Source organism: Nipponia nippon, unplaced genomic scaffold (assembly GCF_047370975.1).
Source record: "Nipponia nippon isolate SJK-2023a ecotype South Korea unplaced genomic scaffold, ASM4737097v1 scaffold_2, whole genome shotgun sequence".
Classification (NCBI taxonomy): domain Eukaryota; kingdom Metazoa; phylum Chordata; class Aves; order Pelecaniformes; family Threskiornithidae; genus Nipponia; species Nipponia nippon.
Window position 1 is genome coordinate 129,315,541 of NW_028262336.1, and position 13,770 is coordinate 129,329,310.

The following is a 13,770-nucleotide window of genomic DNA, read 5'->3' on the forward strand; positions in this document are numbered from 1 at the left end:
GAGGAAGAGAAAAAACATCTTTTACTATCAAAAGGTTTTTCAACAACCGAAGGGTTGTTTCAGTAAACAGAATTAAATTCTCTGTTATTATGAGGTATTGAAATGCCCAGCATTCAGCTTTTACAACCCACATTCATGCACCACACCACCTTGCTCTACAGAGATGCTACTTCAACACTGCTCCTGCTCCAGGCACACAGTCCCGTTCAACACGCTTGTCACCTCCAGGAGCACTGAAGGGAGGCGAGGGAAGAAAACGCTGAGTTTTGTAGTCCTCTAGTTGAAAATGCATAAATGCTACTGGCCGTGTTACCACTGAGCCTAAACTAGAAGGTCTCACCTCTCTGACTCCCTGTTGTCTAGCATGGTCATACAACTTTTCTTTACAAGGAGCCACATGGAGAAGACAAGGGGCAACACTACAAGTTGCACTGAGAAAGGTTTCATCTCGATGCAAGAAAGGAATATTTTACAGGGAGAACAATCACTCACTGGAACAACCTCCCCAGGGACGTGGTAGAGTCCCCAGTGCTGGAGGTTTCCAAGACGCGACTGGACAGGGTGCTAGGCAATCTCATCTAGGCTCCACAAAATCTCATCTGTTCCACAAAAGGCTGGACCAGATAGTCTGTTGAGGTCCCTTCCAACCCGGGTTGTTCTATGATTCCATGAACTTGTGGACTGCACTTAGCTTGCATTTTATCAATTTAGAGAGCAAAGCCAGCCAGATCTGCTCCCCAATAATCTGTCTGGACATATTTCCAGATACAGACTTACACACATTAAAGAAACGCGAGTCACCTCAATAGCTTTCAGCGCAGAACTCGGCGGGGGGGTAGAGATCATTCCGGTCACCAAACTATTTCCTCCAATCCAGTACCAGGAAGGACAAACTACAACTGTTACTCCCCACACACCAAATTGTAAAGCAGTGCTACGTGCAAGCAGAGCGCGGTATAACATCAAACGGACGCAGCAAGAGCAACTGCTGTATGCAATTTCGTTTCCTCACCTAAGTAGAAAACAGCTGGTTCTGTCAAGGCAATAGTTGCAGCACAGAAAGGCGTGGCAGAGTTTGAAATTCTCGCTGGTTAGACACACCAGGGGAGGCACATCTATTTTTAAAAAGCATCTATGTGTTCTGGTATTGCCGGTACAGTGAATTAACTTAAGTTTATCACCTTACACCAATACCACAGGAACTGCTGAAATATTAAGTTCAAAGGTCTGGACTTTGTTGCAACTCACGTTAAAAAACACCTTGTCCTCTCTTAATTTGTTTCTTCTCCTTCTTGTAATTCGGATGGAACTGAACCCTGAAAGAAATGCTAGCACTCCCAGAAACAGCTTGGTTTCCCCCAAACATAAATACTGTAGCAGATCTTGTGCACTATGTCTCTCACACAACTATGTGGACTAACAGCACTGAGAAGAACAGGGGAAGAATGAGAAGATAAAGAGGAAATTCAAAAGCAGGACGTATTTCTAATTAGGTGTCACTAGGCAGCTATATTTACTTGTCCTCTTGTTTAGTCAGCTTAGATCACATAGAGATAATTAGAAACAATCACACAAAATCAATTAACATGAAAGAAAACTTCACAAACAAGCACGTTAAAATAACATGTAAAGCCGCTTCCATCTACGCCCTTTGTCACTGGTGGCAACACAGCTGAAAATGAGCAAAGTACATTTAGAGATAAGGCAAGCTAAAACCAGGCTGGGTAGACACCAACAGCGTGAAAAGCAGCTGCTAGAAATCAAGACACCGTAATGCTGCCTATCATTGCTTTTCTGGATTTTTTTTTTTAATTCACAAGTCAGCCTCTCCTCTGTCTCTGCCCGGTTTTAGGATGGACAGACATTGATTTTTAGATCAAACATTAACAGAAATTCAGCAGCCTAACACATGGTAATGTTTCAAGATAGAAATTCACAATTACATCAAAATACAACTATTTTACGATGCTGCCAAAAGTCTGAAAAATGTTTGGGTCAATTTTATTTCATTTTTTTAGAACTTCAGGCCTTCACCTCTGTCATTCTCAAACTCTGAATTAAAGCCAAAGTACTTCCGCCTTTTATACCCTTAGAAAATAATTTTAAGTAATTTCTCAAATTTCCAGCCTTTCCAAATATTGCCAGGAATGTCTCACAAAATATACAAATTCATTTCTTCTTATATTCAAACATCTTTAAAAGCACTTTTGATCTGAGATCATCTTAGAATATCACAGCCTCAAGAAAAATTGTGGCTTGTTTGGTTTTTTACCTCCTCCCTTTTTTTTACCTCCCCTGCAAATAGGCATACAGAATATAGCAGAGCCAAGAAAATAACTTATTTATGCTCGGTATTGTACGTATTTAAACACGGTCACAAGTGCCAAAATTTTCTTCACTAACACTGGCTCGCATCTGGCACACAAGCTAGAAATAACTATACTTAGTGGCTTTACCACCATAAATCTTCGAAAGTCTTCTGCATGGCTGAGCTCTCCTCATAAAATTAGACACCGACGCGTTTTGTCTTTCTCATTAAAACGATGCTTGCTGGAGAAAGCACAAGAGGATAGAGATGTGTGTGAACCACCTTCTTGTAGCCACTGGAGATTGGACCTAACCGCATTCTCACAGGCACAAAGAAAGGAATACTTAAAATAACTCAAAAGACTGTTACAAGGAACATCTCCAAACATTAAGAGCAACTTTAAAAATCCAAGAATAGACTCTACGTGCTTACAATAGCACACAGGGAAAAAACACCTACATTTCAATAGATTTTTGTTTAGTTACTTTTATTCTTTCCTCAAGTATTAATTGGAAATATTGTGTTTATTTCAGAAATAAACACAACCAAACCCTTACAAACATTAATTCAATGAAAAGCCTCTAACTTAACATATTCCTACTATGCGTTTCGGAAAAATGTTATTAAAATTTTAAAACCTACTATAAAAAACAAACAGAAAAGCACTACTTTGAGCTATTATAAACCAGTTCCATTTACTGCAAATACTTGACTGGAATAGCTTTGGTTTGATTAGGTTTTGCCCTTTTTTTACAGCCCATTTTTAAAAATACGAACACAGAACACTTTTTTGTGCGCTTTCATACTGCAGTAAGCAACTAAGAAGATTAAACAAGCTCATTGACTGTACTAAGACAAAAAAAATCAGATGCATATTCATCAGAAAACTAAAATCACCAACCATAATACAAGATAACAGCTAGGTTAGAAGTCCACTAGGAGCAGAAGCTGATCTCAGCGCCCAGCTGGGGATGGCAAGCAAAGTAACGCGGTACTAAGTTCTCTACAGTCAAGATAACCACGCTACATCGGCCCCTATCTGGGGGGGGACAACCATAAAAATCCCTCTTTTTACCTCTGCCTTCCCTATGCAGAGTATTTACATGATGTATGATCTGATAATACCATTTCCCTCATTTGGCAGGACAAGCGTCCCGCTCACTAGCACTGAAAAGGCACAAGGTTTTCAAGGTCTCCTGACGGGAGACGAGACCAGCTGTTCTCTTTTGATTCCAAAGCTGGACTTGATCTGAATGCAGAAACTCAAATATGAAAAGGAAATTCACACAATGCAGCATCAGGAGACTGGCCGAACAGGTCTGTAACATAAATTCTGTACGCTTCTAAAAAGGTTCTTCAGCATCCTTCATGTAAAGTTCAACTAGCCTTGATGAGACACAAAATACACACAGGTTCCAATTATAACTTTTAGTAAAACCATAAAAACCACTTCAGATACAGCAACAACCATCAGATTCTCCGAGTCATATCAGCTTCTATAAAAAGCGCTATCTTTTTTATTATTTTTTAGAAACACCAACCTGCGACACTGTTTGCATTACGGACCGTGGACAAGGTTTTACTTTCTGATTAACTCCAGTTCTGTGGCACAAACATGGGCATTGCCCAGAATCAGCGCTCACAGCGTGCTCGCGGGTATTTTCAGCATGACAAAAACTGAACTTGTTCTGAGCCAGTTTGACACATGGTCAAAAACACTTCAGTGACGCCAGTTCTGGTGGTGTAATACCGTCTCCTGCTCTCACCACACCCTTCTCGCAGAGGCAAGAGACGAGAATCTGTGCCCGCCAGACAGAGAATATAACGGACCGTGAACCGGACTAACATGAAATCAGCTTTACTAGCGGATGCACATCTCCGTGTTCACCTGTGAACGTCTAAAATAACTTTCAGAGGAAAGACAAAGCTGCCACGGATGGGAGGGGAAGAAAAAATAGTGTCTTCAGCCATGAAGCTAGATGAAAAGGGTGGAGCGGCCTCTATCAACAGCCTCGATGTCCCAAGCCACAGCAGGTACTGTTTACAAAAGTCTTTGTGTAGGTTACGCTAAAAAGGCTGAAAGCACTGTCTGCAAAAGATGCTGAAAGCACTATTGGCAAAGGAGGCAAAACCTGCAAAATAAACCTCTTCCCACCAAACAAGATGAAACAAATACAACAAAACACCATAGGAAATTAAGCCAGGCTACGCTAATTGTGTCTGGAATGATAAGAATGCTCTTCCTCTTTCCAATACAGCCTATCATGACATTTGTGGTATGTCCTGAACATCTTCAATTCCCCTTGCATACAGGGTTTTGGAAGAAAGCGTTGGGATTCAAAATACTTAGAGCCTCAAAGGGAAAGTCTTCCTCACAGAATCAGGCTTGCGTTTGATCAAGTGGATCAAAGGAAGAGCATTTTGTTCCTTTAAAATTCTCCTGTACCATATATTCTAATATACGTACCTAACTTGGTCGATTTTCAGCTATGCCTTGCAAACGCCACCGTAAAAATCCATAACAAAGGCAACTTTACAGGACTGCATCACAACTGCTGCTTTTCTAGAGCTCTGCCAAGTAACATTGGGGTGAAAAACAATAGCTCCAGGAAAGGCCATACTTGGATAAAATTCAGAAAAAAAAAACCAAAACACCACCAAAAAAACACGCATCTTTCTGCAAACTAAAGAATTCATTCTTAAAAAGGGGGCACTGAGTCAAAACTGAAAACGCAACCTTTGGTAAAGAATCCATGTGTTGTACTTATTACCAAAATCATCTTTTTACTGTCTTCCAAGACAAATGCGTACTAAAGGCACCGTGCTCACCAGCTAAGGGAACAAGCCTGACTTCTCCTGAAAGCTTCTAAGGAAACACAAGCCCTGAAAAATCAGACTTCCAGAGCATGTGTTGGAATTGCTTTAATAAACAAAAGCTCATTCAAATGCAAACCTTCAAGCTGAAGTGGAGAAAAAAAAATTTTCTTTCTGATGCGAGAAATGGATTGTTGGGTTTTTACACTATGACTTCTGCTACAAAAAATCCCCCAAAGAATCGTCAAAAACAAACCTCCATCAGTTAACCAAAAACTGTAAAGCTACTTAGAAATATTGAAACAGGAGATCCATTACTTTTTATATGTCCGGGATTAAAAAAAGAAAAAAAATGAAGGAGTGTGGTCCACTTCTCAATTTCACTGTGCCAAGATAGGCCTGAATCATTACACTGTGACTATGTTTATACTGAAACTTATTTATTTTTCGCTCAAAACTTGGACTTCCACACCCAGTAGGCAACATTTTTTTAAGTACATTCCAAGCTTCCCTCAAACAGTTCCAGTCAAAACATCACCAGATTTTAATTCCATCAAGAATGCGAGCATCTCATTAAAGGACTGCCTAATTGTAGGTAACATGCCCAGACCACAGATTCTGTGGCATCTTTATATGGAATATTCTTCAGAAGTAACACCACCAACTTTTCTCAAAATTTCTGAAATTTCTGCATATTTAGTGTTAGGGCAAAGAATTATGCCGTGTCCCCTCAACTAATTAACAGAGCTTGAAAAAAAAAAAATAAAAAATGAACTCAGAATATTCACTAGTGGTGAGAAAGATCAGCCCAAGAGGAAAGAAAATGTCATCAACTCCTAAGAAAACGGCAAGCTTTAAAGAAAAAAATTAAGCCTCTAGATCTACTAGTTGCACAAGGAAAGCATTTTCAAGTGTGCGTCAAGCCCAGATTAAAACAAGACCATGCATACAGTTTTCATGAGTTTTTCTAATTCTTCTGCTGTCTTCCACTTTGCCAGGTTACAGAATTCAGAACCTGCAAGCACAGAAAATCACTCTGCTCCTACTTAAATAAAGCCACGAACACCAGAGGCGAGCATCACGTCTGCTGAATGCAGTGAATGACCTTGGAGGAAAAAGGAAAGGTGGCAATGAAGGACAAATTTCTGAGCAGTATAAAGGAAAAAAGATGACCTCCTTACGAAAACCTCCCAGCGACTGCAGAGAGAAAGTTCTGAAAGGGAATTTAAAAGGGAAAAAAAAAAAAAAAAAAAAGCCTTATCAGATACCCACTAGCCAGAGGCAAACATGCTCTGGAGCCCAATACAGGGTTCAAGAATATCCAAACAAATTGCATTCCCTGCAGCTGGAGACCGGGAAGAACAGGAAGAAAGGTAAACTCCTCACTACCACTTTGCCTCAGGACAGGAAAAGTAAAGCTTTCTCATAATTTTTCAGAATCTCTTACGGCATCCTAATATACATACGTAAATACATACTCTTTTACAGTTTTCTTTTCCAGTTACTGATCCTTCTGCAGCGCTATCCATACTGTGACAAGGCTTCTCCCTAACACAGTATCTGTTAAGTGATCTGCGTTGTAGCTGCTATATTAGATGTGCTGTATTTAAAATTGCAACTGCAGTTAGTTTCTACTTCAGTAACTTGACTCGCAGCCAAAGTTGCCGAAAACCTTATCACGAACCTACCAACATAATCAGTGAGATTACAGAAGCATAGTCAAATTCCACTGAAGAGTACAAAGTATATTCATTGCAAAAGGTTACATGCAACTTTATTAAGTGGAGCATAATTCAATACATAAAATGACATGTTAAAACTAGCAGCAACTAGCTATCTAGATACATATTCATTCATACTTTTACCTTTTTTTTTTTTTTAAATATCTGTACTGTTCACTCAGGCTTGTTATGACAGGAATGAGACACCAAGTTAGAGACGTCAAAGCCTCGTACTGGGCACATGAACACAAATCCCCAGTAAGTTCCTTCTTTCCTCACCCACACACGCCACATCCAACCTGCCCCATCCCAGTGGAGCAGAAGCAAGTGAGAGCCCGGCCGACAGGGCAACAGCATCCGAGACCAGAAAGGGCTCAGGCTGTTAAGGAAGACCCACAAGAAGATCTCCCCGCTTAGCAAGTAAACACAGAGGCTTAATAAAGGTAGCAGGCATAAGCGGTACTGCTGAACGTTAAATACCAAAGCATCTCGGAAACAGAGGCGATATTCAATACCGACTTAAAATTCACAAGCTCAAAATTGGATAAAGAAAGGACGAGGGAAGAGATGAAGTATTTGGGAGGAAAAACAAACAAAAAAAAAAAGTTGACAAATTGGAAGGAAGAAGCAATCTTCAGAGGGCAGAGCTTTGAAGGAGAGGGTGGAAGACAGAACATACCACACAAGGGCAAGGCAGCAGAAGGAGAAAGGGGAATGACAAAGAAACAGTGAGAAAAAGAATGTGGCTTTCTGAAAAAAAAGCTAAATTAATTTATAGGATAGATTACATTGCAATATATGCTAGACTGAACAATGAAAATATATTTTAAATAAGAAGAAAAAGTAAGGCAGGAGAAACCACAAGAACAGAAAAGTGAAAGAAGCAGAAAGAGGTATTTGTACATATATTTACATCCATATCAGGAGAACATAAAGATTATGAGCCTACGGTTTTGGTAATTCTTTTTACATGAATTGAGTTGAAAATGATGAAAAACTAAACTTGGGACCCAACAAATGAAAGGATTGTATTGCTCTTCCATCTCGGCCAGAAATCATGCCATCTTTACCTCTATTTTCAACACCCTGTACAGTCAACCGACTTAAAATGACAGAGCAACATAAGATCAACACGTCCAGACAGCAGAAAATGAGCTAAGACTTCAAGACGGTGGCCTTTCCAGCTCTGTAATTCACAAAGCAGCAGCTCTGCCTTCTACAGGAGCATCAGGCTGTGGTTCCACAGTGACTTTAATCCCACGTGAACCTGGGCTGCTACTGCACAGCCTTGCTTTTCCTCTCCTTCCGCAGGTACTCGTTCCTCCCACCTCTCACGCTAGCAGCGGCACTTGCGCAGCCATGCAGCAAGTGGGATCAGGGAATGGATTTATCCAAAAATTATCCCTTTTGGGGAGAAAAGCCAGGAAGGTTTGATTTCAGGTGGGTGAGTTCCCTAATCCACATGGCTCACCCATCCTTGTGCTCCTACAGGGAGACAGTACAAATAGTTGGCAAGCGGAGCTGGCCCTGGCAGTCCAGACTTTAGAACAGATTAAAACAGCCGCGTAACCGCAACCTCGTTCTCTCTGGCAAAACATGAAGGCAAAGAAGTTTTAAAAAAGACATTTTAGAATACATTCGCAAAAACCGTAAAGGTATATAAAGTTCTTTTGAAAAGCAGGCACTGAGATAACATTCAAGGGAAAGCACCTATCACCTAACAAGTTTATAAGGTCTAGAGCATACAAATACATTACAGAAATACCAAGGTGAATTAAGATGTGGATCATACAGAGTTCTTCACAGTTTTGCAGACACATGCACCCACACAAAAGGAAAGTATGCCTATGTCCCAGCAAACTAAGGGCAATTTCAGACCACTACGTGTGACTTATTCACCACCACCAATCAAATAAGGCAATCTTTAAAACCAAAATAAAATATATGAAAATTGCCAACACCTCTGATAAATTCAGCCATTCATAACCCAGTTGGCCCCTGGGGAAGAAAAAAAAAGGGGGGGGGGGGGCGGGGGGGTGGAAAAAAGGAACTTGCTGCCTAAAAGCAGCCAGGTGTGGACAGAGTGAAGAAGTATTTCTAGCCATAGAGAAACTCTGAAGGATTTCTGGTTCACAGCAACAAAGCCTACGTTTACCTTTCCGGGGGAAAAACCTCTTTCTCCATCACAGTTGCAGAAAGACAATCTTTTTATAGTAATGCCAGCACAGATCTACCATGTGAAAGGATATGGTAGCTTTAGTGAGCTACAGAAAATAAACATATGTCATGCCTAAAACTGAGCCAATGATCCTAAAAGCATCCTGAATCACTTGTTCCACAAATTCTCCAGTCACCAAGTATGAAGAAATGTAACACGAAGAGCCAAATAGAATTATAAACACAGAAATGTATTTTTAAACTTATTTGCTAACACATTTCAAAATACATTTTTTATTATAGTCTTGTCAAGTCATAAAAAGATACTCCAGCTTTACTGCTACTAAGCTCCCACAGAGAGGAGAAACACAAATGCAGTTTGTTAGACTGCAGTGGATATTTGATTTTTTTTAATGGGTATTAGAATTTTACGTTGTGTCAAAAGTCATCCAGCTCCCAGGAAAGCTTTCCACTCAACCATCAGCACATAGTTTTGTCAAGTCCCAGGTATGCTTTCCACAAGCAAAACACGTTGCCTTTTCTTCCTGGCCTCCAGGACCTGAATCTGCATCCTTGCATACAAAACACTGCATTATCACTCAAAAAGAAGACATATTTTAGATTTAAGTAGACATGGTGGGCTTGTTTATGTACAGCCCTCAAAGAGATTAAGTATCTTCAGAGGGGCCTGAAAAAAAGTAGTTACACCTATATACCTCACCCCTGACCAAGAAAAATCCCGTTTGAAATAAACAGTAGCTCAGTCTTCATCCTCTCCAAATGACATAGTTTAAGCCTTCAAACTACAAATATTTAAAGCAGCGCTCGGTTTTGCATAAAGATATCAAAGCTATTGGAATGGCAAGTATGCTTATGACCTGGTAGGCTGCCAAAAATCATCTGCTAATATACTAGACAATGGATGTATTCTGCTAGAACTCATAAGAGACCTTTCTGATCTTTTCCTAGTATCGCTTCTGTTTAGTTGTACACAAAACTGAACTGAAATAATATAAAAAATGTAATTAAGAGCTTTAAATCCTATACAAACACTATGGTTTGTAAGTATTGCATATGTGATTTGAATGCTTGTATTTATATGCTAACAAACACAGTAATTATTTGTAATAATTTAACATTTTAAAATATGCGTTCTTAATCACCAGCTTGCAAACCACGTATTCAGAGTTTCTTGTTGCCACTGCAGCAGTTAAGTTTGTAGAATTCAGAGCAGCATAAAACAAGAGCACGAAGTTGTGCTCTTGCAGTGCCTGAAAGCTCCAGCAGTGCTACAGAAGGACCCGCACTCTCTCAAGTCTTGATAAACAAACAGCATTCAGTTAAAATTTAATACTTTTGGATAACAGCGGGGTGCTTTCTATAAAAATAACTCTTCGTTCCAGAGACAAAAAGATCCTGTGTGTGGTTCCAGTGAGCGTTGCTTTCTGGAACACTCCGGAATCACGGTGGCTGCATATCCTGAATACAATCATAAATACACCAGTAATGGGATGACGAGGTTGACAGCCAGCTTCTCACACGCGTCTCACACACCGACCGGCGCAGTTATCCAGACTACCACGTCTTCAAAGCCCAGTTCCTCCTTCACAGCCAGATGCAATTAAAAGGCCTTTGCGTCACAAACCAAGATAGTTTTTTTTCCCAGCAAACGTTTTGAAGCAAAAATTCTCTTGTTCTCTCTTATTCTGTTATCTGATATTTGAACAAATCATTGACACGATGGAGCTGTCGTATCCTATCACATCATTCCATGTTTAAAGAATGTTTAATCTGTAAATCCACACAGCGTATTCTGCAAACGCAGCTTGCTTGCAACAAGAATGCTGAACAGAGGCTGTGTACGTTTAGTGACCGTGTTAGTGAATTAAATATATTAACACAGCTTCTTAGTCCGTAACATTAAAATTTACAAATTAAATTAACTGTAGAAATTAAATTACATTAAAGAAAAATATTTTAAGCCGGCATTTTCACATGTTTTCCTGTTTGCGTATCCACAGGCTAATAACACTTATGACATCTTTCAGCAGAATACAGACGGAAGTAATTATAAGCTCCTGAAAAATAGGAAATGCTCACAAAACCTGGACTAGAGCAGCAGTACCTGGTCTGGATGTTTTAAATAAGCTTCTATCTAGGGGGAAAAATTCCTTCAATCAGCCTGTTACTTATTACTCAGCGTTTGCTTGTTAAACACTGCACAGCCGCTAATTTTAATCTAAGGAAATGAATGCTGTGCTCTTTCCCATACAAAAAAACGTTTCAACACCCACAGAAGAAAAACAGGGGAGAGAAGGCTGAAGGCTCGACATTCTGATTTATGAAGAGAGGACACTGTGAGAGCGAGACAAACAGTATGTCATCTGTCAAAGTTGCCACATTTGCATTTTATATACAAATATAAAGCAAGAAATCTCATTTAAATAATTAACGGGTGGACTGTGCACTGCCAAAAAGAGCAGGACAGCAGTGGACTTACTGCTGAGTATTTTACAGAAGAACCATCCTAGAAATTGATCCTCTCCAAATGGAATGATTAACCCTTCATGTAATGCCAGGTACCCACTACTACCATATTTTGTTAAAAGCAAACTTTAACTTCAAGAGAAGCAACCGCATTAGGTAAAATTAATACTAAAACCCCCACAATTGATGTCATGCAGATTTTCCCTATTGATCTTAACCTGTGTAGAGTTTTAAATTATAAATGCAAATACCTTCTCATAAGTTTCTGGTAAAAAATACAATCAATTTAAAAGTGCTGTTCAAAGCTCTCTCTAGTGAGGCATCAGTGGTTTTAAAATAGTGTAATAATTTTAGCAGCCTCTTACAACCGGTAAATCAAAGTCTTAGTCTATTACATAGAGAAATATTGCTGTAAAGACCAATGCTTTCTGCATGTTGTTTGTGACTTTTTTTTTTTTTTAACATTTCCCCCATTGAAGAGAAGAAAAAATGGTTTGCATTGTGTTAGCTCCAGTTATAATTTCCAGCTGTGTCAAAACTTTAACAGCCTAAAAGCAGGAAATCCAAAGAGGAAATTCCATCGTCAGTTCCTGAAGTTTTGTAACTCAAATGTTCTTCCAAAAACTGGATCTTAAAGGAATTTTGGTAGCACTTTCTGTAACCTTACCTGATATCTTCAAGTAGCTCACATTCTGCCTGATGCTTGGCCTGAAGTTTTGTCATCTGCTCAACCTGAATGTTTTTTAGCTCTTGTGTTACTTTCACCTACAAAAAAACCACAGACCACATATGTTTTCTGAAGAGTTCAAGTCAAATTTCAACAAGAACAAAAACAATTCATGTCCTTCATCTATTTTGAAATTGCATATTTCAGTGGAAGATTCAGAGTTAAGCGCCCAGTTTAACCCTACGCAACATCCATAAAGGCTGATTTCACTAAGTGCTGTCACCCCAGCAGGCTTACGCTGCACATGGCAAGAATCTCATGCTTATGCCCAACCCTGAACAAAAGTGCAATTTTATTCCAAAACCTGGGAGGGTAGCTTGTGTGCAACAAAGGAGTTTTGCCTACCAAAAAAGAAAAAGCAGGCCACAGCGGAAAAAAATTAAATTATAGTGTGCACACTTAGCACTTCAGTGCAAGTCACACCATTTTCAAATTTATTGAACTGTCCTACAATTGCTATCATTTAAAGATAGCTTAAACATCAAGTTGGTTTTTGACTGTGCATCAGATCAAGAGAGCCCTCTATAAAAGACTTCAGAAGGCTGGCCTTACGTTTTTTAGCATTGGTGTGGCATTGTATTTTGTATTGTACTGTATTTTTCTTTGAACCTTCTGATCATGAAGCTAAAATTTCAATGCTTTGGGAACCTACCTGATAACTGGCAGGTAGCACCATTGGCACAGGTATCAGGAATGATTTGATTTTGGAAGGGAACCTTGGGGTTGTTTTGTTCTTGTTTTTATAAAACAAGAGGTCTTGGCATTTAAGCCCTCTAGTGATCACAGGGAATCCATGTATCGGCCTAAAAAATGATTGCCAGCGTATCTGAAGACATTATGCATTCATGAGGACAGAAATGCCAAACAGTTACTGTAATGGGGGAAGAGAGATGAAAAATTCAGAGAGAAAGAAGACACAGATCTCCCTCTTCTTCACTAGCCAGGCAAAAAAAAATCTAGCTCTCATCAGCTAGCAAGATCTTCCTCGATTTTAACTCTGAAAACAATCCCCCAGCGACAAGCACCCTTTAATCACAACATTACATAAAGACAAGTTTTTCACATGATATGGAAAAAAAAAAATCACATGTATGCCCCTGACTTTAAGCAGAAAAAGTGTCTATTTTTAACACGAACTTTCAGCATTTTCGTTTTTATCTGCATTTGAAAAAAAACCCCTACTGAAAATAAATAAACCCACACAAGATGACCCATGTAATGGAAATAATCTCAAATGAAATAATATAGGCAAAGAATGACACGCACGTAATATAAATAAGCTGCCAAATGCAAACTAAAAGGGAAATAAGAACTGTTTAACAAAAGCAGAGTCCAGCCGCAAAACAAGAGGTCGAGAGGCAGGAATGAGCCAAGGAGAGATCCTCACTGCAGCTGCCTGCCAGGGCTACTGGGGAGCTCGGGGGATGACAAGGGATTTCTGTTTACGCTCCCTCTCAAGTCTTCCTCCCCTCCCCATCTCTCCTAGTCGCTATTCCACAGCTCACACAGCAAACCCCTGCAATCTCCTCTCCTCACCCAGAAATCTCAACATCGCA

At 39.7% G+C, this 13,770-nt stretch overlaps 1 protein-coding gene across 3 annotated transcripts in view; it reads right to left on the reverse strand.

The window, feature by feature from the left end:
• Window positions 1-13,770, reverse strand: part of FCHSD2 (FCH and double SH3 domains 2) — a 166,431-nt gene that overhangs the window by 151,162 nt on the left and 1,499 nt on the right. For all 3 annotated transcript variants that reach the window (XM_087758860.1, XM_087758858.1, XM_087758859.1), the window contains exon 2: window positions 12,155-12,252. In XM_087758860.1, the coding sequence (XP_087614986.1) occupies window positions 12,155-12,252 (98 nt within the window). The remainder of the gene's footprint in view (window positions 1-12,154; window positions 12,253-13,770) is intronic.